Consider the following 24,447-nt stretch of genomic DNA (forward strand, 5'->3'; position numbering starts at 1 on the left):
CCCCTAATAGCATAGCACAGTTAGGGTTATGTGTGAGGTCGGAGTGATTGTTGTTCCATGCCGCACTCGGCAATATTCCAGCTACATGACGACGGTCTGTAAATAATCGATTCTGTACCAGACAATCCAGTGATTGATATCATGAGTATCGATCGATCGATAAATGTCGAATCATGTCAAACTGAATTAACTGATTTGTTTTACTTGAAAAGAAGTGCTACTGGCGTTCGATTCCTCGATTATCCAGTGTATATTGTCTCTATGTTTGTAATATATATACCCTGGACCCATTCGCCCTCATGGCTTCGTTCTGGCTAGTGGTTAAAGCGTTTGCTCGTCACGCCGAAGACCCGGGTTCGATTCCCGACATGGGTACAATGTGTGAAGCCTATTTCAGGTGTCCCCCCTCGTGATATTGCTGGAATATTGCTAAAAGCGGTGTAAAACCATACTCACTCATTCACTCACTGACGATGGAGATGGTGTGGTCACTTCCAGCGAAGCGGGGGCGGTTGGGTAGCCGAGTGGTTAAAGGGTTCGCTCTTGACGCCGAAGACCCGGGTTCGATTCCCGACATGGGTACAATGTGTGAAGCCTTGATATCGCATGAATATTGCTAAAAGCGGCGTTAAACCATACTCACTCACTCACTCACTCCAGCGAAGCGACCATAGGCATTCCGGGTAAGAATATAGGTCCCCACCTTGCCACTAGAAGCGACTAAAAGGACAGGTTGGTGAACCTCAGACACTTGGTTGATGCTTGTTATGGCATCCAAATAGCGTTGATCGAAGGCCATCATGTCAATCACGGAATTGTCTGGTCCAGAGTCGTTTAGTTACAGACCGCCGTCACAAAGCAGGAGTGTTGCTGAGGGAGACGTTAAACAACAAACAAACTAGCAAATATCTGTCTATACTAACGCTTAGCCTCTGAAAATATATAATTTTGATAGAAACAAACAACTTGCAAAATAGCCAAATTGAGACACGAGATTCATAACCTGTGGAAATTCTAGACTTGCTTCATTTAGGCACGCCAGAAACCTATGATTGCGGGTTCGAATCCCGGTTCGTCCCGATTATGTTTCTAGGTTCGTCAGCACCATTCCCGTGCTCGTGGGTTTCACCGAAGTGGTAAACGTCTGAGACCTGCATCACTTTGGGTTTTCCTCCCACATTCAGCTGACACGCCGCGATATAACTGGAATACTGTTGAAAGCGGCGTTAAACCCAACGCACTCACTCACTTACACGAAGCTATGACAGCGAATGGATCCAGGGTGTTTATCATAATTGAATGGAGATAGAATACCCTGGATAAACGAGGATGTCCTGATTCATGTTTTTTGATAATTTAATACATTGTCAAAGCACAAGCCCGAATAATACGTGAAACAAAGGAAATACTACACTGTACCCATGCATTTATGTGATATGATTGAAGTGAGCAAAAAGCACCCAAATGTTAAACATGATTTGTGGTTTCTAATAACAGGCTCGTTCAAGCTAGAGAGATCTGATCAACTCACAAATTACTGTTTTCGTAGTATACGAAACATTGGTTAAAGCCGCACTGCAAACCTTATGCCATTGTAATTTGACCGTGAACTGCAAAAAAATTGTTATCATTCCTAAATCAAATATATGGATTTGTTTGTGTTGACAAATCTAGTAATCTGCTTCTTTGTTCGCCTTTGTTGGTTCTGACAGGCAAGTAATTCCGAGTAGTGTAGGCCAGTAAGAGGGTTGCAACAATCCATAAGTTGTATTGTTACCCGCTAAACCCTAGGCGGCCATACATATTACGTTTCCGAAAACGACCCTTGTGACGAATGCTTTGGCAAACGTTAAAACAGCTACACGATAATCTCATCTAAAAGCCAGAAGGTTTACAGGTGGTCGATCTCATTAACGTGTCTCAGAGCTTGACAATAGACGTACTCTGATGTTGACTGCATGTATTCTTGAACTTGGGGAACTGATGTTTGTTGGACTTGAGCAGAAGTGTGGCGGAGGTTGTTGCTAATTCCTAACTGTCATACAGGATGAATTTTGAAGATCAACACAATGTAAGATTATTCGGAGTCACATCTTCAATGGCTCGCCGGAAGTCGTCTGGTAGCAAGATACGACGACGTTCTTCGAAAGGTGCCCCAGCTCAAATTGAAAATTTTAATATGTATTCTAATCAAAATGTGAACATTGCAAGTAATTCCATTTGTCAAGATGGATTAAATGTGGTGAAAGGTGAGATGGAATCAGAAGAATGGAACCTTTCCGGTGTCGTCTGCTCGTCGCCCAGTCCGGGAAACTCCAGCCTTAATTCTACCAGCAGCAAGACAGATATGTCTCTAGACTACACATACGACTCCTCAGAGTTCGATACGTCGCTTGAAGGTACATTTGAGTCTTCAGATTACTGAACAAATATATATGTCATATTAGACACATCCCGGGTAGAACGCTTGACGTAAAAGGCGACTTCGTGGATCGGGTTATCAGGCTCGGTGACTTGGCATCGTATCCCGATTGCGTCGGGCGTTGATCATTACACTAACAGCTGGTTTGTCTAGTACAGACTCGATAATGTACAGGCTAACGTTATATCTCACTCACTCACTCACTCACTCAGGCACGCATGTCTACAAATATGTTATAATTTCGAGATTAAATAGATGATTTTTTTTTTTTTATTTGAGGGATTTCCAGACTTTTCAAATTACGTACAATGTAATACATGTATGCAAAAATACTAATGCTAGTTGGTTGAATATTTTCACATCCATTTCTTACCGAAAAGATAATATAGTTGAAGAAATATTTGGAAACACTGATATTCATGAATGAATGTGATATTTGCAAATACTGATAAAGATTCATGGATGGATGTGATACTTTATATTTATATATACTAAATCATGATACATATCATAAACATATTTGCCACCTTTGCTCTTCTGTATAGTTGATGTGCAGCTTACGAAAATGCATAAAGTTGTTACCAGTCTCTTTAGTAAGGGATTTTCCTAGCAGAAAGTTTTCATCTATCTGCACATACAAATCTAGTGCAGGGTGACAGAGACTTCAATGCGCATCTGTAAAACATGAAGCATCCTGATTTTAATTTGGGAATGAAAAAAAACATGATTCTTTTCGTATCGTGTATTTAGTAAAAATCTTAAATACACTTATAGTCTTATCAAATGCTTTCAATATGATTCCAGTAACTACATTTCTCTGCATATGAAGTCACTTTGCCACACGATCTATATATTAAGCTGTGTGTAAGCCGCATGGAGATTACATTCACTCCAGTCACAATAGAACAAGACTTTCCTTGAATAAAGGATAATTGAACCAGGAGAGCTACAGTGCCTGGGGATGTTTGTTCATAGTCACGGTAATAGATTGGCAAAGTTGTTCATGCTTTTCCTGAATCGTACTATCACATTTCTGCTGCATGTCCCAGACAGCGAGGAAGAGGGCGTGTCCTACGACAACAGACACCTGTACGCGAGGGCGTGTCGTCAGTTTGACGTCATACCGTCACATGCCTTCGTCAGACAGGTTGACGACAAGATAGCGGATGTCAGCTACAGCATGCTGGAGACGCTTGACATCAAGGCGCTGTGTGTCGCCCTTACGGTAAGGCAAATGTGAAATACATATGGCATTATTTGTGATTGTGATAAGTAAGGATAAGATATACGGATGAAAAACCTCTTTATTACAATCAGGGTATGGGTACATAACGGTGTTTGAACCTTCAACGAGACGTCGCTCCTAATTGTAATAAAGATGTTGTTCATCCATATATCTTATCCTTACTTGGTTTTCCAACATCTAAATGCCCCTCAAAGAAGTTATTTGCGATTATTACAATTTTTCACATTAGCTATTCCGTGTAACACGTTAGGCAGAACCCATCACATTCAATTGGACTTCAATAATTACGTATTTTCAGGTGAGGTCGATTTTTTTATCCATTGATGAGAAATACAGAGATATAACCTACCCTTTAATGATACCGTCTTTCCACAACTGTCTGTTGAAGTGAAGACAAATGATATAGATGCATTCTACTGCAAACATGATAACAAGTTTTCTGGAAAAAAATATACCCAGCACCACATTAGTCAATAGTCATGATCACCCTAGAAGATCTGGCTTAGAAATGGTCTTCAGCAACCCATGCTTGCCGTAAAAGGTGACTAACAGGATCGGGTGGTCAGGCTCGCTGACTTGGTTGATGCATGTCATCTTGTCCCAATTGCGTGACATCAATGACTCGATTATTTACAGATCGCCGTCATATAGTTGGAATATTGCTGCGGCGTTAAACATCAAACAGACAAACAAACAATTAAGAAAAATAGGTATCAGATGATCAAAATGGAGCATGTATAATGGTTCGATAGATGACTGCTTTGTAAAATAATGTCATCATCCCCGATGGCATAGGTCGCAGTTCACGAAAAAGAATATACTGGTTTGTCTGCATGAAACTCCATTCAACTGCCTTTGACTTTACTTCTACAGAAGAACTACACTATCCAGACTCTCGATCTGTCCCGTAATGACCTTGGTTTTAAAGGAGCTGATTACCTGACGCAGTGTCTCCAGGAGAACAGCTACATCACCAGTCTGGTAGGTCGCATTCCTCAACAACAACCCATCCTCGATGTTCCGGGGCGTATTATCGTTAAAGTTCCCATTAATATCCTGGAATTCACACTTTAATCTATCCACTTTCAGTACCTAGCCTCAACAAAACTTGGCACAGACGGCATAGCGATTCTGATGAAATTTCTCAAGACAAACAACACCATTGAAGTACTAGACATATCAGGTACGTTTTATTATTGATTATATGAGATACCATATTGATAGTAGAGTTTTCAGATAGATACACATGTAGAAAAATGCATTTTCGGCCAATAATTTGATAAAACGACGTATTTATATAGGGTCTTGACCATCAGCCATTGGGTCCATATGGGATGAAAATAAAATGAAGATGTTAACACTGGGTTATCGAGGATGCAATTAACCTGCCTATGCATCTGTATCTCTCGTTTCGGGCGGTCGGGTAGCCTAGTGGTTAAAGCGTTCGCTCGTCACGCCGAAGACCCGGGTTCGATTCCCGACATGGGTACAATGTGTGAAGCCCATTTCTGGTGTCCCCCGCCGTGATATTGCTGGAATATTGCTAAAAGCGGCGTAAAACCATACTCAGTCAGTCAGTCAGTATCTCTCGTTTCACGGTTTGCAGCGCTGTCCGAGGTTGTGTGTCGTTAGCGGACTACGCTGAGTGGCCTTACTGTTATCTGGCCAGTACGCTGACATCTCGGGGTAATACCTATCCAAAGTTAACCAATGGTTTACAGTAATTCGTTGTGTTACAAATGAAGACTATTGTCCTGTCATCTGTTCCCCGTGAGGATGTCGATCCACAGTAGGATTCAGTCCCCTTCAGAAAAAGGCGATCGAAATTGGGATTGGGTGTTCCAACACATGAGCTGGTTGACCTGTGTAACATCATACCCCGACGGTATAAATGATTGTTGATGCTATCAACCACTGGTTTGTCTGACCCAGATTCGATGATTTACAGAATATTCTTATTGACCTGTAATATAGGTAACTGCGGCGTAAAACAAAATCACTTCTTGCATATTAGAGTTTACTGCTTGAAATGGTTTTCTCCCGTAAGCTGTGCCAGGATCCGCTGATCGTGGGTTTGAATCAAGAATTGCTCCGTCGGTTTCATAAAAAGTTGCAGACGTCTCGTTGCTTTCAATGAGACTCCTCCATCACCTAACCTGAAAAGCCGTGATGTAACTGAAATATCTGTCCAAAATGGCTTTAAACACAAATCATTCACCCACTACTTGAAATGACTGCCGAGTTTACGAGCGCTTCCAGCTAATGCTTTTGTGGGAGAACATCAATTGCAATTAACGGTCGCGTTATTCCGCATGTAATCTGCGATAATAACACATGTAGCGTTTAAAGGCAAACGTCGAAGATTATTGGGATACTACTACTTATAACACCTACTCAAGTATATAATTCTCACAGCAGATGGTTTCATGGAGATTATGTCAGAAAGTAATAGGCTTATTTAGGATCCTGGATTGTATACCGTATGGTGACTAATTGCAATATCAGTGCTGATATTTAGTATTAATCTCCAGTGCATATGTGGGGTTATGCAACACGTGTGTTTGTTGTTTAACGTCGCACTCAGCAATATTCCAGCTATATGACGGCGATCTGTAAATAATCAAGTTTGGACCAGACACTCCAGTGATTGACATCATGCGCATCTATCCACGCAATTGGGATACGATGACATGCATCAACCAAGTCAGCGAGACTGACCATCCGATCCCGTTAGTCACCCTTACGACAAGCATAGTCGCCTTTCTACAGCAGTAAGCTACCGCTCCGCCCCATACTAATCCTACCAGATGCTCCCATATCCTGCCAGATGCTCACAGCCGTCATTAAGTACTGTGGTCAAATGTATTTGTTCGTTGTGCAACATTAAACATTAAGCTGTAAGTGACGTCGGTGAAACGCTGGAGTGAACAATAATTCAGTTTTATCAAGACAGGTAAGTCCGCAATGACGGGGTGTCAACTGACGACTAAGACTCGACAATTGAAGAATCGTAAGCGTGGTGTATGTAGGAGTTGAACGACCAGCAGACCCTGGTAAAGCGTTTAATATAGGAGAAACCTATTTTAATGTCGTAGTATTGCCTTATACATGCGTGTATGTATCTTTCTTATGACTGTTCAGACAACAACCTAACCGGAAGGCACGCTGAAGTGGTTGGAGAGGCCCTGGAGGTAGGTGGAGTGGTTGCTGTCCTCGATGATGTTCAGGATGTTCAGGGGGTGTATGCGTGCGTGCGCGCGCGCGTTATATCACGGCATATCAGCATAATGTGGGACGAAAGCCCGAAGTGATGCAGGTCCCAGACGTTTACCACTTTTGTGGTTGGTTGGTTGGTTTGTTGTTTAACGCCGCACTGAGCAATATTCCAGCTATATGACGGCGGTCTGTAAATAATCGAGTCTGGACTAGACAATCCAGTGATTGATATCATGAGCATTAATCCACGCATTTGGGATCGATGACATGCATCAACCAAGTCAGCGAGCCTGACCACCCGATCCCGTTAGTCGCCTTTTACGACAAGCATAATCACCTTTTACGGCAAGCATGGGTTGCTGAAGACCTATTCTATCCCGGAATCTTCACGGGTCTACCACTTTGGTGAAACACACAAGCCCTGATATGGTGGTAACAAACCTTGGATTTGAACCCACAATCATAGGCTTGTGAAGTGGCCAAGGGACGCATTTAAATGAAAATCTTATCGTTTGTGTGGATTCATGCGAATGATTCTGAACCATCTTAGGCGTTCCACGTGAGGTTTTCGTAAACACCTGTAGGTGAGAAACCAATCTGTGACAAGTGGTTTCAAACACGTGTAAGATTGAATACCAGTCCGTGATTGGCTACTTGATGGTGATGACCTAAGCTCAGCTTATGACGGACTACTTTCCTGATTGTTATTTATTGGTAAGTTTCTCATGCTTCAGTCGAGTTCACCTACATCTGTATCGAAACTTTCAAGTTTTAGAATGTATAATACCTGTTCTTTGATCTTATCTAGTTTGCATTACCCCCCGCCTCAATAATCCACAGATATTGCTTATTGTTTTGTGTGGAAGGTCACACAATGCATTAGTAGTTAGCGCTGAATCGGATGACGTCACGCATGACCGTTGTGCTATCTATCGATGCGCCCTTGCGATCCAGAGAACAGACGAAATATGCGTCGATTCAGAGCGACAATAGTGCGAGTTTAAGGTGTTTAAGAAACAGATAACTGCACTCGTGGCTGTTATATATAACTCGTTAGATATTTTGTATCTCACAGACATTCGTGTTATAATATCTATATATACATGGTACGTTACATTTAATGACGGATGCTGTCTCGAATTGATGTAATGGCCACACGAGAGTGTTGCTCAGTTTGTTAGTTATTTTATTGCTGCATTTAAGCTTCAGTATAAGATAAAGTATGCCTTCTATTACACAAGTGTCTGCCATTGTTATTTAACGGCATAAGCCTACTTATACATACTGAAATGCAAAGAAGGTAACAGGAGTGTAGGCCAGGGCCCGTTCCACAAAACCATCTTAGCGCTAAGGTGATCATAACTTTAACACTGGCTTACTAAGTCGTGACGCTAAGACCGCTTTGTGGAGTGGGGCCCTGGATTTTGTTGTGTAGTTCTTTCTGTGAATTATACAAATTTGCCATCATATTTTTGGTATTGGAACAAATTTGAAGATAATTACCACTGATACAAATAGCGGAGCTTAATTGGGAATTAACGACCTCGCTGACACGTATAGTCCCAGTGGTTGTAAAAAAGGCTGGCTGTTTAAGAATATTTTGTACCCCTTCTCTAGATTGATGCTGATAACCATATGATTTCCATCTACCGGATGTAGGGCACCTGCCTCGTATTCTCCAATGGACTCTCGACTAAATACCCCAACGCTCCCAAGCACTCCATTGCTAGTCGTAAGAGGCATCCAAACTGACACTGATCTCCAGGCTCTGTAGACAGTTGATGCCCCGGTTGCGAAGGTCAATACTCATGGTGTCAGTCACATGTTCGTCTGGTCCAGACTTGATGCTTTAGCGATGTGTGCTGTAACTAAAATATTTCTGACTACATTCACACGGATTGAATATGAATGGATTTTGTCTATATTGCTATAGTTACTGTTAGTTTTTTTTTATTTTGCAGGTTAACGCCCGACTCCGCCACCTGTCACTCAGCTACTGTGGCATCGACGAACATGGCTGTGTCTCCATCAGCAAGGCTCTTGGTCAGTTACACACGACTACAGCAAGTTCATGTATTAGCAAGGTTGACAGCAAATATACACAACGAATTTATTTCGCATATTTTAGTATCTTACAACCTATACTTTATGGAGGGGGCTTGGTGGCACAGAAGGCGAAATGTTTGTCACGCCCAAAGGCCATGGTTCGATTCCCAGATTCTTGGAAACACCACCAACGCACACTCACATACCACCCGATACTGTAACAATGCCAGTGTTGATGTTCGGATCTACATTATTCATTGATGAATATTGTCTCGAAAGAATGCAAATGATTCCACGTAGCAGGAACTAATTTTAATAGCTCCTCATGCCAACGCGTTGTCTATTTGCTCGAAGAGAATTATTGCCTTCTGTTAAATAAAAAAGGGATTTTCGATGTGTGTGTTAATATGCAAACAAACGTGGTTGGAAATATTTTGGCACATTATGAAAATCGGGCGATTCACTCAGACATTGTATTCCGACTATTAAAACTTCTTAAGTGAAGGTAAACATGTCTAAAACTTAATTATAGGAATGACAATATATGATAAAAGATTGATACCCACGTTTATCATATAATGGGTAGGTTTCTCGGCAGGATAAAGCCAACGGGTAAAAACGATATCCGTTGGGGTCATATGCGGATAGAGATGCAAATATCAAAGGTCAAGTAGGACTACTTTCACTGTTTATAAACAAACATGGCGTCGCCCTCGTCATTCGGCGATCGAGTCAGAATTAACCATCGGGAATCTGAATAAACTACAGGTATAATTGCTATCATTATAAAACAAAACAGTCTAATATACTGAAATTCAGTGTCTAACTGTGACGTAGCTAAGGCATTTTATAAGTTTTGGCAACTTTGGAGATTTCGAAACAATTTTGCGAGGGCACGACCCGAGGCCTAGCCAAGCGGGATCAGTAGCCATATCTGTGCTTGTAGACCTCTGCGGCTTGAAACCTTTTCCACAAATTAAAATAGTTGGATTTGGCCGAAATATGTTTGAATTGTTACCTTGTTTCGTTTTGTCGCTGTGTGTACATCTGACTACATTTCTAAACGTTACAGGACAGACCGACTGTCAACATCGTCTGACCGTGGCGTCTCATAGACTAGGGTTAGAGTAGCTTCCCTTTGACAAAGGGCAGTTACTCTAGCGGACAGACCGATGAATTGCCGCGAAAGGCAATTAAAAACAACTGTTGTTTTGCGTATATGTTGCTTCGCCACTGTATAAGAAACAGATTTTAGTTGGAACTATATTGGCTACTGTCATTGTCCGACTGACACATCACTTACCCTGTGACGTAATAAATATGAATGCGCGCATTCCAGGAAAACTCGCAATGTTTCGGTAATGTTTGTGAGAGAGGGAAAGCGATTTTAAAGCACAGAATTAAAGAAAGACATTATATGATAAAGAGGTTATCACGCTTGTGTGTTTGGGGATGGTAAATATCCTGTATTAGGAATAAACACTATGTATTTAGCTCGCCAAGGCTCGCTAAATACAATGTTTATTCCTAATGCAGAAAATTTACCATCCCCAAACACACTCGCGTGATAACCTCTATTTATTCCTCAATCTTAAGTATCATATTAGGAATACAAAATGTGCATGTTTACCAAAGGTTCGTACATTACAATTTTTAGACCTAATATAGGAAATTTACGATACATTAACACTTTCAGCTAATAATCTGTATCTTATCGAAGCCTGAGAGGTTTTAAAAAAAACACACCTTCAGAACAACACCTTGGATTGACCCAGTAGGCTTGTTGTGTTTGTTTGGCAACAACAAGTTGCCAAGCCCCGCGGGACAACCATTGCATCACTACAGCGATGTACAACGTATGTATGTAGATACTATGAGCGTAGATACTCCTCAAGCAGCCTTTACATATTATCTCTTACTTCATCATGCAATGGGTTTTGTCATCGATGCGAAACAATCCGATACAGTTGGGATCACGGTCCAATAAACATGCAACTGAGATACCGCCTTTCATAAACTGGACACATCGATACGATGTCTGATAAATGAATTATTGTCTAACGTTGAAATATGTCCAGAAGCAAACATGACTGCAAACCATTTGAAAAGTTCAGACAAAAATATTTTGTGCTCAGGTTATTCAACCATAAACTTACTCGCTGGGCTCCCTGAAAATAAACGCGACAAAACCCTTCCCACATTCATAAGAAACGGTTTATGAATCACTATCAAAGAGTGATGATACCAGGTGTTCGCGAAAAGGTGAGCGTGTCCTGCCCGGCTAGTGCCTCCCGTCACAAACACATGCAAAGCGAACACCTAAAAACACACGGGAACGCATGAAACAAGTCAGAATAGGGAAATGCATCGGACATAATTTTTGTCACTGAAGCGTCAGATTTGGAAATGTCCTCCACATGTCTACCATTAAACGTTTAGAAAGTTCTAGTAAGATTTAGAAAAGAAATGAGTTGTGACAAAAAGTTTAAACATGTCTGCTCACCCTTTCACTGACAGACAATCAGTATTGTTAAGGAGCGACCGAATAAAGATATCCTGCTCATAATGCCTTTAAACCATCACCACGCCTAAAGAATACATCGTGTTTGCAGCTCAGAACATGCGTCTAAAAGTCTTGGACCTGAGCTGGAACCATCTGAGGACAAGAGGTGCCGTACACATATGCCAGGCCATCGGGGTGAGTTGGCAATCTCATTATAATCAGACCTTAGTTCTCGCTACCGCTAAACAAAGATCTGAAGACATCCCATTAGGGGTCACGTCAGAACGACCTTTCATCCAACCAATCAGGGCGTCGCTTACCAGATCATGAAAGTGACAGTGGGAATGTGATTTCTAATCAAGCAACCTCGAAAACTTTAACACGGGGTATTCCGAACGATACTTACGGGTTTAACGACTGAATCCATATAATCTAGACCATCTATTAGCCATTCCAGAATGTTCTTTTGTTTAGGTATCAAATTTGTAATCGAGAATTTGTCAGAATATGTTTCGAAGCGTAGTCGCCAATTTCAAAATTAGTGCCGTAAGGCACGAGTAACCTGCCTTCTGATTGGTCATTCCATTGGTCGGTCAAAGTTTGCGCAAGGTCGGTCTGACGTGACCCTTAAAAAGGAAGTCCTCAGATCTTTTTTAGCAGTAGCGAGAACTAAGATCTGACTTTAATGAGATTGGGTGAGTTTGCAATGTTACTCTGTCGAGTAGAAGCACAAGGTTGTCATTTGAAGAAAGGCTAGATAAAAAATGATATACCTTTCCCTCCCAGTGAAACTTCCAACTAATGGTTAACGCCGTTTTCCGCACTATTCCAGTAACATCGCCGTGTGTGTGTGTGTTTGGATGGGGGCCATCAGAAATGGGCTTCACATATTGTACTCATGTTGGGAATCGAAAACGGGCCTAGGACGCGACGTGGTGAACGCTTTAACCACTAGACGCCCCACTAGAACTGAGCGAGTCGGGTTTATCGTGGCTTTGAACAGTATTTAGTCACTACATGAGAAAAGTCCAAACTGATATCACGTTGGGAGCCTTGCGAGCACGGGCACGGTGATGACAATCAATAATCATAATCAGGGAGAATCTGAGACCTGAACCCACGATCACAGGATCCTGGCACGCCCAAGGGACACAACTCTGCAGGGCGAATTGTACGCCCTGACGCCCTTTGACGCCGGGGCTCCCCGTTCCTCTACAAACAACATTTGCAGGTACTGGTTTCAGACGTTGGGATTCCGAATATAAATAAGTCCCTATCAACTTGTACGAAGTGACTAAATGGATCGGGATTGCAATAGTTACTTGACCACCCTTTCAGTTGTTTCCTCTTCTTCTTAACTCATCACACAACCAGCGGGGCGGTGGGGTAGCCTTTTGGGTAAAGCGTTCACTCGTCACGCCGAAGACCCGGGTTCGATTCCCCACAATGGGTACAACGTGTAAAGCCCCTTTCTGGTGTCCCCGTCATGATATTGCTGGAATATTGCTTAAAGTGGCGTAAAATCATACTCACTCACTCACTCGTACCAACCTTTAAGTTGCTTCTGCTTTGTTACTCATCATTTATCAAAATGAGCTCAATGTAGATATTTACAAAGATGCACTAAATAGTGGGACACATGAAAATAATAGAATGGTGCTCAACATGTTCCAAGTTGTATGTCCTTTTTCTTCAAATATCAGTTTGCAGTTTTGAGTGTGCTTTTACGCCGATTTTAGAAATATTTCAACAATGTAGCGGCTGGGTACACCATGAATAGGCTTCACACGTGGGGAATCGAACCCGGGTCTTTGGCGTGACGAGCGAACCCTTTATCAACTAGGCTGCCCCATCGCTCCGAATGATTAAAGAAAGTTAATGTATTACTTGCTGTGGTTGTGAATTATTGCTCTTTGTTGAAGGAAAACGACTGTTTGGAGGTGTTAGACTTGTCGTGGAACGGACTGGGCTTAGATGGGTGCGAGGCGCTGATGACGTCACTCAAGGCCAACCAGACACTGCGCGACCTTGACCTCTCTTGTAACAGAATTGACCTCAAGTGTCTGAAACTGCTTATGGATGGAGCTGCCAGCAACGAGTCACTGCAAACGCTTAAGGTGCGGCAACTTGCACATGGGATTATGATTCACATGCTTTTGTTCTGTTGTCCCTAAGGTTGGTCAAGCTCGGTGGCGGGTTAAGTGGCGTACACACAAAAGGCCCCTTCTCTGGAAAAAAATCACTCAGTCTTGAAAAAAGTATCTCTAGTTTCTGTGAAAACTTATCCCCCATTGCACACTTTATGCACGAAGCTAAAATAACATGGATCAAGGGCCGTAACTCTGTAAAACATAATTTACAGCACCAATTTTCGAACTCAGTCTTGACATGTATCTCTATGATAAGCATGCAAACTTTCATTCAAGTAACTTCAGCAGTTTCTGAGAAAACTTGTCACCATTTCACGTAGTGTGCACCGAAAAGTTGAAAAGCGTGGAGCAAGGGCCATAACTCTGTAAAGATGAATTTACGACACCAATTTTTTAATTTTCTTTTGAGATGATGACTAGTTACATCAGTGTGAAAAAATAAATTTCTCTGACTTAGATAGTTTTTAAAAAACATTTGTCGTCTTTTAGAAGTGGACGGACGGAATCCGTTCATATATTCCCGCCCCTCTTCGCAGTGGGGTATAAATAATGGTCGGCCCCCATGTTAGGCTGTTCACGGTATAATTACATGTTCAATACGCGAGTTACACACACATGGTGTGTCCTCTCTATGCTTGAAACCTAGGTTATACACATGTTATATTCTATTATCTGATGTTTGATTTGATAATGTGTTTTGTTATTTATCCTTCTAGCTTGGCAAGAATCCGGTGACAACGGAGGGTGCTATAGCGGTCTTGAGAGCCATTCACGCTACACCATCCTGTCGCATTACAAGTCTAGACATCACCGTCAGTAATTTATATTTCATCCTAACGCGTCACTATGCTTGGGCAGATGGACAGTCCGAGTAACAGTCGTTCAAACAGCTCTTTCATTGACTGTTAACTCTAATAGTTAATTATTACCCACTTTCAAAGAGACAATTCTCAATTCCACACATGACACTTCCAACCGCCACATATTTGCTGAAAATGAGGCGACCCCGTGAATGATTGAATTAAGGATGGACTGGGTGGCTTGACTGAGTTGGAGAGAGAATGTGAGGGGAAGGTCCTTCTCTCTAAACTGATCTTTGACTGGTCTAGATAACGTGAGTAAGTAACACATTTTTCAAAAACACTTTGGTATTTATCTGTTCTGAAGAAAAGCAATGACAGCAACAACTGACAGCAACAAATGACAACAAGGCACCGTTGACAGTTATAATCATCTTGAACAAATATGACCAGTACTATCAGCAAAAGATGTTATACATGAAACAGAATTATATTGAACAGCCAAAAATCACATTTAACTCACTTCTTTACAAAAGTGTTAGGGTGTAGTTGCAAAAACGGATCGAAGCATCCCCTTCACCGCCATTTCCAGAAAGCTCCAGGAACCACACATACCACAATTCATTTTCAGTGTGATACCATTACCTGCACTTTGGTGAAAGATTTCACCGGGAAAGACTGATGTGTCAACTTCTGCTGAGCTGGATGAGAGTGAAGCATATTGACCTATTCCTTGGCAGAGAGTTTGTCACCAGCATTTACACCAGTGTGTTTCAGCAGGATATCCTTTGTAACTTCCCTGTACGTGTCAAGAATGAATGATTCGATTAAGATGAGACTCAGGGGCTTGCGTTAGTGTGTGATGTGCATCATGTTTGTAGCTCACGTGGTGTAAATAGATTAACGCCCCATCGCTAACAAGTACACTAACACAGATCTATGAGCATCCTCGTGGTTGCAGGGTGTCCCGGTGGACTGCGAGTTCAGTAAAGTACTGGAGGAGGTGCAGGCAAGTCGTGACATCAGCGTTCGGCACTCCGAGAACTTCCACAAGTACCAGGTGGGCAATATTGAGAAGCTGCCAACTCTGCAGGACTATGACCCTGTCGTGGTCCTGTTCGAATACATGCGTCAGGAAAACTTCCGGTTGATAGACTTCTTCCGGTGCCTTGATACAGACAACAGTAACACCATCAGCAGAGAGGAACTGAAGCATGTCTTCGTGGTACGTCAAGGGGGGGCACATTTAGTGTCATGTTATTGAGGGTGGTCGTTTCATGTCTATTTGATGTTGTTAAAAGTCGAAAACATACGTATTACACTTATTGCTCAGTTTAAAAAATCTAGAGTGCAGAAAGTATTCGTATTTCATTGATTTGAACCTAACAAAGACGGATGTTCACCTGGAAGAAAATATTGTCACAAACAGGAAAACAATAGCTTCTATTGCATTTTAGTAATATGTCAGACCAATGGCATCCACGTTAGAATTGATCTTCAACAACTTTATTAAGCATTACATTATAAAGCATCAATTTCACAAGTATTATCTCATGGTAAAATCTGTTAAATTCAATGTTCATATATAAAAAAAATATATGCCTGTGATGAGGTTTATACACTGTTAAGAGGGCCCGTGAAGATCCGGGGTAGAATAGATCTTCACTAGCAGCCAGTGCTTACTGTAAGAGGCGACTAACGGGATTGGGTGGTCAGGATTGCTGACTTGCTTGATGCATGTCATCATATGCTCATGATGTCAATCACTGGATTGTCTGGTCCAGACACGATTATTTACAGAAAGTCGTCATATAGCTGGAATGTTGCTGAGTGCGGCGTTAAACAACAAACAAACAAATAATATATGTCATTGTTTGTCACGTGTCTAATAAATGTAAGAATGGTGATTATATTGTTTGTGTCTCAGACATTGAGCATCCCCTTGACAGAAGGAGGTTTGGATGACTTGATGGAGAGACTGGACACAGATGACAACCAAGAAATAGACATAGAGTGAGTATGAAGGGGCAGATCTGAAAGGAAGAGGGTGGAGTGATAGAGTGGGTGGTGCATGTGAGGGGGGAGACTGGACAGACAACTGAGAGTTAGGATGGGCAGATCTGAAAGGTGGAGGGATAGGGTGGGTGGTGCATGTGAGTGGGGAGACTGGACAGACAACTGAGAGTTAGGATGGGCAGATCTGAAAGGAAGAGGGTGGAGGGATAGGGTGGGTGGTGCATGTGAGTGGGGAGACTGGACAGACAACTGAGAGTTAGGATGGGCAGATCTGAAAGGAAGAGGGTGGAGGGATAGGGTGGGTGGTGCATGTGAGGAAGAGACTTGACAGACAACTGAGAGTTAGGATGGGCAGATCTGAAAGGAAGAGGGTGGAGGGATAGGGTGGGTGGTGCATGTGAGTGGGGAGACTGGACAGACAACTGAGAGTTAGGATGGGCAGATCTGAAAGGAAGAGGGTGGAGGGATAGGGTGGGTGGTGCATGTGAGTGGGGAGACTGGACAGACAACTGAGAGTTAGGATGGGCAGATCTGAAAGGAAGAGGGTGGAGGGATAGGGTGGGTGGTGCATGTGAGTGGGGAGACTGGACAGACAACTGAGAGTTAGGATGGGCAGATCTGAAAGGAAGAGGGTGGAGGGATAGGGTGGGTGGTGCATGTGAGTGGGGAGACTGGACAGACAACTGAGAGTTAGGATGGGCAGATCTGAAAGGAAGAGGGTGGAAGGATAGGGTGGGTGGTGCATGTGAGTGGGGAGACTGGACAGACAACTGAGAGTTAGGATGGGCAGATCTGAAAGGAAGAGGGTGGAGGGATAGGGTGGGTGGTGCATGTGAGGAAGAGACTTGACAGACAACTGAGAGTTAGGATGGGCAGATCTGAAAGGAAGAGGGTGGAGGGATAGGGTGGGTGGTGCATGTGAGTGGGGAGACTGGACAGACAACTGAGAGTTAGGATGGGCAGATCTGAAAGGAAGAGGGTGGAGGGATAGGGTGGGTGGTGCATGTGAGTGGGGAGACTGGACAGACAACTGAGAGTTAGGATGGGCAGATCTGAAAGGAAGAGGGTGGAGGGATAGGGTGGGTGGTGCATGTGAGTGGGGAGACTGGACAGACAACTGAGAGTTAGGATGGGCAGATCTGAAAGGAAGAGGGTGGAGGGATAGGGTGGGTGGTGCATGTGAGTGGGGAGACTGGACAGACAACTGAGAGTTAGGATGGGCAGATCTGAAAGGAAGAGGGTGGAGGGATAGGGTGGGTGGTGCATGTGAGTGGGGAGACTGGACAGACAACTGAGAGTTAGGATGGGCAGATCTGAAAGGAAGAGGGTGGAGGGATAGGGTGGGTGGTGCATGTGAGTGGGGAGACTGGACAGACAACTGAGAGTTAGGATGGGCAGATCTGAAAGGAAGAGGGTGGAGGGATAGGGTGGGTGGTGCATGTGAGTGGGGAGACTGGACAGACAACTGAGAGTTAGGATGGGCAGATCTGAAAGGAAGAGGGTGGAAGGATAGGGTGGGTGGTGCATGTGAGTGGGGAGACTGGACAGACAACTGAGAGTTAGGATGGGCAGATCTGAAAGGAAGAGGGTGGAAGGATAGGGTGGGTGGTGCATGTGAGTGGGGAGACTGGACAGACAACTGAGAGTTAGGATGGGCAGATCTGAAAGGAAGAGGGTGGAGGGATAGGGTGGGTGGTGCATGTGAGTGGGGAGACTGGACAGACAACTGAGAGTTAGGATGGGCAGATCTGAAAGGAAGAGGGTGGAAGGATAGGGTGGGTGGTGCATGTGAGTGGGGAGACTGGACAGACAACTGAGAGTTAGGATGGGCAGATCTGAAAGGAAGAGGGTGGAGGGATAGGGTGGGTGGTGCATGTGAGTGGGGAGACTGGACAGACAACTGAGAGTTAGGATGGGCAGATCTGAAAGGAAGAGGGTGGAGGGATAGGGTGGGTGGTGCATGTGAGTGGGGAGACTGGACAGACAACTGAGAGTTAGGATGGGCAGATCTGAAAGGAAGAGGGTGGAGGGATAGGGTGGGTGGTGCATGTGAAGGTAGAGACTGGACAGACAACAACTGGGAGCCGGACATAGAGTATGGAGATGCAGATCTGGACACTTTCGACATCCAGGCTCAAGACATAAGAGTGGGCCAGGAAGAGGGACAGGGTTGGTATTAATAAGGAGGAGCGAGTACGTGTGTTGTGAATGTGAGCGAAGAGACTGGACACAGACCACAAGGAGATTGGCATATTGTGTGTCGGGCAGTACAGAGCGGATTGGGGGGTATTGTCATGGACAAAACCTACCATGAATCGTAAAGGCAAGGCAGATGTTGGTTGGGGGTTGATGGATGGAGGTGGAGGAGGGTGAGAGAGAGTGGGGTGTGGAGTGTGGGGTGAGTTATGTGGCGTGTGTGAGGTGGCCTAGACAATGAAGGTTTTATACCAGAACCACGGTCTAGTAGTGATCATTGAAGCAGGAATGAAACAAATGACAACATAGTCAGCTTTGAATCTCCGAGAACATGTAGCTTGTGTGAAATGGCACTGCTAAATTTAACCAAAGGTGTCATTTATAGTGAGCTTCGGAAGAGCCAGAAGAAGAACATGCGCCAGATGCAAACTATGGGCAAGTGGTCCCTGGCGGCCAAACAAGGGCAGAGTAAGGAAAAGTTCAGTCACAAGCTACAGCAACTGGTCCGGGAGGCAGTAGGGGGGCGGCAGCGGAAGGGCAAGGTCATGTGGCGGAAGACAGCAGAGAAGATTAAGACGTAGCGGATGAAGGGAGGAAGCCTTGTGGGGGGAAAACATACAAAGTACGGACTTTGAGGTACTGTCTGGGATGTCATGTGAGGTGCGACTGTGGGCAGAGGACGGCAGAACACAGCAGAGAAGACATGTTGATGAACAGCTATGTGTGGCAAGATTGCAGTAGAGGATTGGAGTAAATAACGCCGCTTGTAACAGTATTACAGTTATATCGCGGCGTGTCAGCCTAATGTGGGGGAACGCCCGAAGTAATGCAGGTCTCAGACGTTTACCACTTCGGTGAAACCCACGAGCACGGGTATGGTGCTGACAAACCTAGAAACATAATCGGGGCGAACCGGGATTTGAACCAACAATCATAGGTTTCTGGCGTGCTCAAGAAACATAAATCTGCAAAGTGAATTGCGGCACCTTAGACGACTGGGCCATCCGTTTCCTCTTAGCGGAGTGGAGTTGGGTTTTTTTTGGGGGGGGGGGGGGGGGGGGGGGGGGGGGGGGCAATGAAGGCAATAACCTTGGGCTTGAGGTGGCTTTACGCAGTTGAGTGAAATCATTTTGAAGATATGATGTTAGCATGGATCCGTATATGGAAATCTTAAAGAGGTTATTTGAAAATAAATAATCATCATGTTCGCAAAATTATCTTTGGAAGGCTACACAGATTGGCTACAAACGGAAAAGAGAATTTATCGTTTTTGCAATATTTTGTATTAGTAACCAACATTGTCAGCTCACCAGGACTTCAGGAGTAAGTCAGCTTCTGACATTGCGAGTTGTCAGTCGACTTTCGGTTGACCTATCAATTAATTTTTGACTTTTTCCCCAAAGCTTAAAACCTTTCTGTGGAACATGTAATTCTACAATGCGGTTCAGGTCACGTCATGAGCGTTAGATTTATAAACAAGTTGTTTGTCTCAATAAAATACTTTACATGCATGATTTTTACCATAATGGTGTTCTTTAAAGTAACAAAAACATTGCATTCAGATTGTTATGTCCTCGCACATTACACAGACATAATTAAACAACAAATTAAGCTCGACTTTCCTTACTTCAGTTCTAATGATTTCATCTCACTGTACATGTGCCTGGTGAGGGGCAGTGTCGTGGTGCTTGTTTATATTTATCATGTGAATGTACAGCTTAATATTGTATATAGCAACCTTTCATTCAATCTCATTATGCCTTTCAATGAACATGTGTCATGTAAATAAATAAATACAACATTTGTTTTGTCATAGAAGCTGACAATTTATACCATGCATTTATATGACATCTTAGCTTCGTTTTATCACTCACATTGTACCCGTGAAGATCCCGGGTAGAATTGGTCTTCAGCAACCCATGCTTGCCATAAAAGGCGACTGTGCTTGTCGCGCGAGGCGACTAACAGGATCGGGTGGTCAGGCTCGCTGGTTGGTTGATGCATGTCATCGATCCCAATTGCATGGATCGATGCTCATCACTGGATTGTCTGGTCCAGACTCGATTATTTACAGACTGCCGTCATGTTGCTGGAATATTGCGGCGTTAAACAAACAAACAAATTGACCACCACATCCACAAAGCCTCCTCTTACGACAAACATAGATTCCTGGGTCCTTAGAAAAGGAGGACGCATACAGAAGATCAGGTGCGACTATTTGTAATTTTATTAAAAAATCAATCAAAGCGTTCAGTGCATTTGTATTTAGCATTTGAAATAAAGAGACAAACACATACATCCATTATCCTGCAATGGGCACACAAATGTTATATGTAAAACACGTCAATGCCAGAGAATAACCAGTCTCGATTATCCAACGTTAAAAGGCATGATACCGGTGGGAATTATATGAATTAATGAATTAGTGATGACACCAGGTGATCGTGAAAGGTAAGCATGTCCTGCCCCCAAACACAATTCACATAATCATATTACTAATGTTATTGGTAACACACGAAAAACGTATCTTAACAAAGTGCCACAGACAGACGTCTTCACTGATGTACTCGCTAAAAAACCCAGCTCCAACGTGTTTCACTCCCTTTTATAGTCCTGCACCATGACCATGAAATATATTTATTTTATGAAAAGAATATATCTAGAAATGCATACAAAAGCAAGTCAAGCCAGCTCAAGCTAGCTCCATTCTATTCTGAAATCAGCATAGGGAATTTTATTTTTATTTTTAGAGTCAAGAAGGATATTGTGTAATATAAGATTTCCGAGACTAAATGTTAGTCTATCCCTTTTATGAACTCAATGACTACAGAATAGTATTGATCAGTAGTTATTACATATACTCTCCACCAAAAGAAACGTGAACCATAGAACATATAGGGAAATATGTACGTTAACCAACATGTATGACATTCGCCTTTCTTTTGGCGCTGAGTATATATTAAATACATTGTAAATCATTTAAAATTAAAAGCCATAAAACCCATTCCATATTCACGAGAAATTTCCGCCACCAGCAGAGTCGATTGTACGATTCCGATTGTATCATGAGCATGTGTTTATGAATCTCTAGCGAATAGTGATGGTACCAGGTGTCCGCGAAAAGGTGAGCGTATCCTGCCACATCGGTAGCATCTGTCACAAACACATGCAAAGGCAAGTCAATTGTTTACCTGAAAAACATTGGAACATATGGCACAAGACAAATCTGTTCAAGAACACTCACAATAATAACTACCCAGTACTTGTGTTCGTGTCTTAATGATCCCACCAAGTGAAATCTGTATGTTTGTAAACTGGGTTCCTGTAAATTCATGCTGGTTTCTCGCGTGGCTTTATGAATTTACTTGAACTGAGTCGATATTTCTGTTGATGGAGTCCTCGAGTTAAGCTAAATAATGCTGAGTCAACTACAAAGGAAATGTTTCGGTGTTAAATTGAAACGCTAAAACTACCCCATATTGTCGTCACAACAAACATATAATTTTTCTCTTGTACACAGCAGAAATATAAAAAAAATTACATATCGCTTTCAGTAAACGCGCTGTCATGTCACTGGATTTTGTGGTCCACCTCTTGATTGTCTGGCTTGTTTTCAGGCCGCCGTCGCATGTCAGGAGTACTGCTGTGCAGCGTCAATCAAGGCTTACTTTTTTATACCAATTGTGTGAGAGGCGGGTGCTACTGGTAGGACAAGACATGCTTACCCTTTTCACAAACCCCAACTGTCATCACTGCTTTTTAGTGTTCCATCCATATATTGTTCAGCACTAGTATGCCTTTACGCCCAATCCAATCTGTCTCGGCGGTTAATCGAGACTGGATATTCTCTAGGTTTCACATTTTATGCTAAGAATAAATACGCACACACGTGACAGGAAAAGGGGGCATTTAAACTTTTCATACATGAACTACTGAAAACATGCTGACCAACATCGAGTGGCTAGTGACAGAGTGAGTGAGTGACTTTGGATTAACGCCTCTTGTATCATGTTTATGATATTTCAGAAAATGTTTTAACACGGCGTGTCAGTTTCACGTGATAGGGGAGACCAAGGTGATGGAGCTCTAAGCTATAGGAGTTTTCCACTGATGACACTCACGAGCACGGGAATGGCGCTAACAAACCTTGAAACATAATTAGGGCGGATCTTGGATTCGAAACCATGATTTTAGGCGGTTCCAATCATGCCCTAGATGATTCTGCCACTGGTGCCCGCAACGAGAACATTAACGTGGTATTACAGACAATAGCAATTTCAACCACTCGTGAGAACTATTTGCCTTTCCTTTATAGTATAGGGCGAGTGATATCTATCATAACAGTCAAAGTTTTCTTGAAGTGAAATGTCACAATAAAGATTACACGAACAGAATAATGACGGACAGCAGAGCAATTGCAAGGAACACCATGAAGAGTTTTCTGTCAAGTGATTTGATCCATTTCTTCCCTCTTAGCTTCGGGACTTTGGTCATGTTGTCGTCCGATTCAGTCGGGGACACCTTGGAGCCCTTTGAGCCCTTTGAGCCCTGCATTTCGAGACCAGATCCACCATCCCTTGTAGACGTTGTCCCAACAGGTGTCGCCCCAGTGATGGACAGATTCTTCTCGTCTGCTTCATGATACATGTTGAGGAGGCAGAGTGTTGACAAGATGGCGGCACAGCTTTGGCAGAACACCAGAATCAGATAAATGGCGAGGCGAGACGGAATTCCCGACTTTGGCAACACTTCAATGGTAAAATTAAGGAACACAGCATACGTGACGAGGATTGAGATGAGGTATGATATCTTCTCTCCCGACTCGGCAGGCAGAAGGAAGGCACAGGCGTTCATCAGGGACAACAGAGACACGGGTGTGATGACAGTCAGAAGATAAAACGTGTACTCACGTGACAGTCTAAAAATAATTCTCGCAACTTCTTTAATGCTATGAAAATTTACCTGTTTTTCTACAGCCGAGGAAACGTTATCTACCTTCCACTCGACGCTCTTACCCAAGGTGGTAGTAAAAGGGTTGGAGTCAACATTGAAGGCCTGGAAACTGTAATGACCTAATGCAATAAGGATGATGTTACACTGCTGCTGGTCGAATGGATAACGTGTGACATCGATGAAACATTGAGTGTGGAACAGGTCAGTGATTGACATGGTAACATAACCATCTCCAAGGGCAAATATGTAGGCATTCCTTGTTTCTAGTGGAGAGCCAGCATTGTTGGAAAACAGTAATCGCGGCGTCCATATTTCACTTGACTGTAATTGGAGATAAGTAGGATTCTCATGTGATGAACTGTTCCAAACAAGAAGTGGGTCATACCATCTGAAAATCAGCGTACCAAAGACAGTGAGGACTTGACTAGCGACGTCAAGGCCCTGGACATAATGTAGAAAGAAGGAAAAGTTCACACTGACCAAGTATGGATCTTCTGAGGGTAATGGCGGCATGTCTTTTGGGTATCCACGAAGGAGGGAGTCTCGAAACATCTGGTGTTTTAACCTGCTCGTTGTGTTCTGTGGCACAACAAACGGTACCATGGAAATAACCAACATTACATAGACCAGCATCCTGGGTGTGTTGCAACACAGCTGTTTCTGACAAGTTCAAGTTTCTCTCTGAGTGCGGTACTAGTTATACTAAGCATCTGGTTGCTGCACTTAATCTAAATGCCTACGTTCACATGTATTTGTATTTGTGAATGTTTAAAGAGTTTTATAAATGACAAAGTAGTGCCGCAAGGTCGTGTGAGTGAATGTTAATGCAATGAAATGCATGATAGAGAGCTGTGTCAACAATGAAAGATGTTAATGGATTCAGAAGATCAACACTGCTA

General features: G+C 43.1%; 2 protein-coding genes across 2 annotated transcripts; one reads left to right on the forward strand and one right to left on the reverse strand.

Moving 5' to 3' along the window:
* Positions 1-2,254: 2,254 nt before the first annotated feature.
* Positions 2,255-19,475, forward strand: LOC124139662 (leucine-rich repeat-containing protein 74A-like). Its single transcript, XM_046506923.2, has 12 exons — positions 2,255-2,399; positions 3,472-3,647; positions 4,542-4,649; positions 4,758-4,851; positions 6,810-6,859; positions 8,846-8,927; positions 11,543-11,628; positions 13,356-13,550; positions 14,300-14,395; positions 15,345-15,608; positions 16,311-16,396; positions 18,981-19,475. Exons 1-12 carry the CDS (start codon positions 2,255-2,257, stop codon positions 19,174-19,176), a joined length of 1,578 nt encoding a protein of 525 aa, XP_046362879.2. The 3' UTR covers positions 19,177-19,475.
* Positions 19,476-22,975: 3,500 nt separating this feature from the next.
* Positions 22,976-23,449, reverse strand: LOC124139660 (5-hydroxytryptamine receptor 3C-like). The gene has a single exon (XM_046506921.2). It carries the CDS (start codon positions 23,447-23,449, stop codon positions 22,976-22,978), a length of 474 nt encoding a protein of 157 aa, XP_046362877.2.
* Between the last annotated feature and the right edge of the window lie 998 nt (positions 23,450-24,447).

This window comes from Haliotis rufescens, unplaced genomic scaffold, assembly GCF_023055435.1.
Source record: "Haliotis rufescens isolate VD_foot unplaced genomic scaffold, xgHalRufe1.0.p SCAF_7, whole genome shotgun sequence".
NCBI classification, from domain to species: Eukaryota; Metazoa; Mollusca; class Gastropoda; order Lepetellida; family Haliotidae; genus Haliotis; species Haliotis rufescens.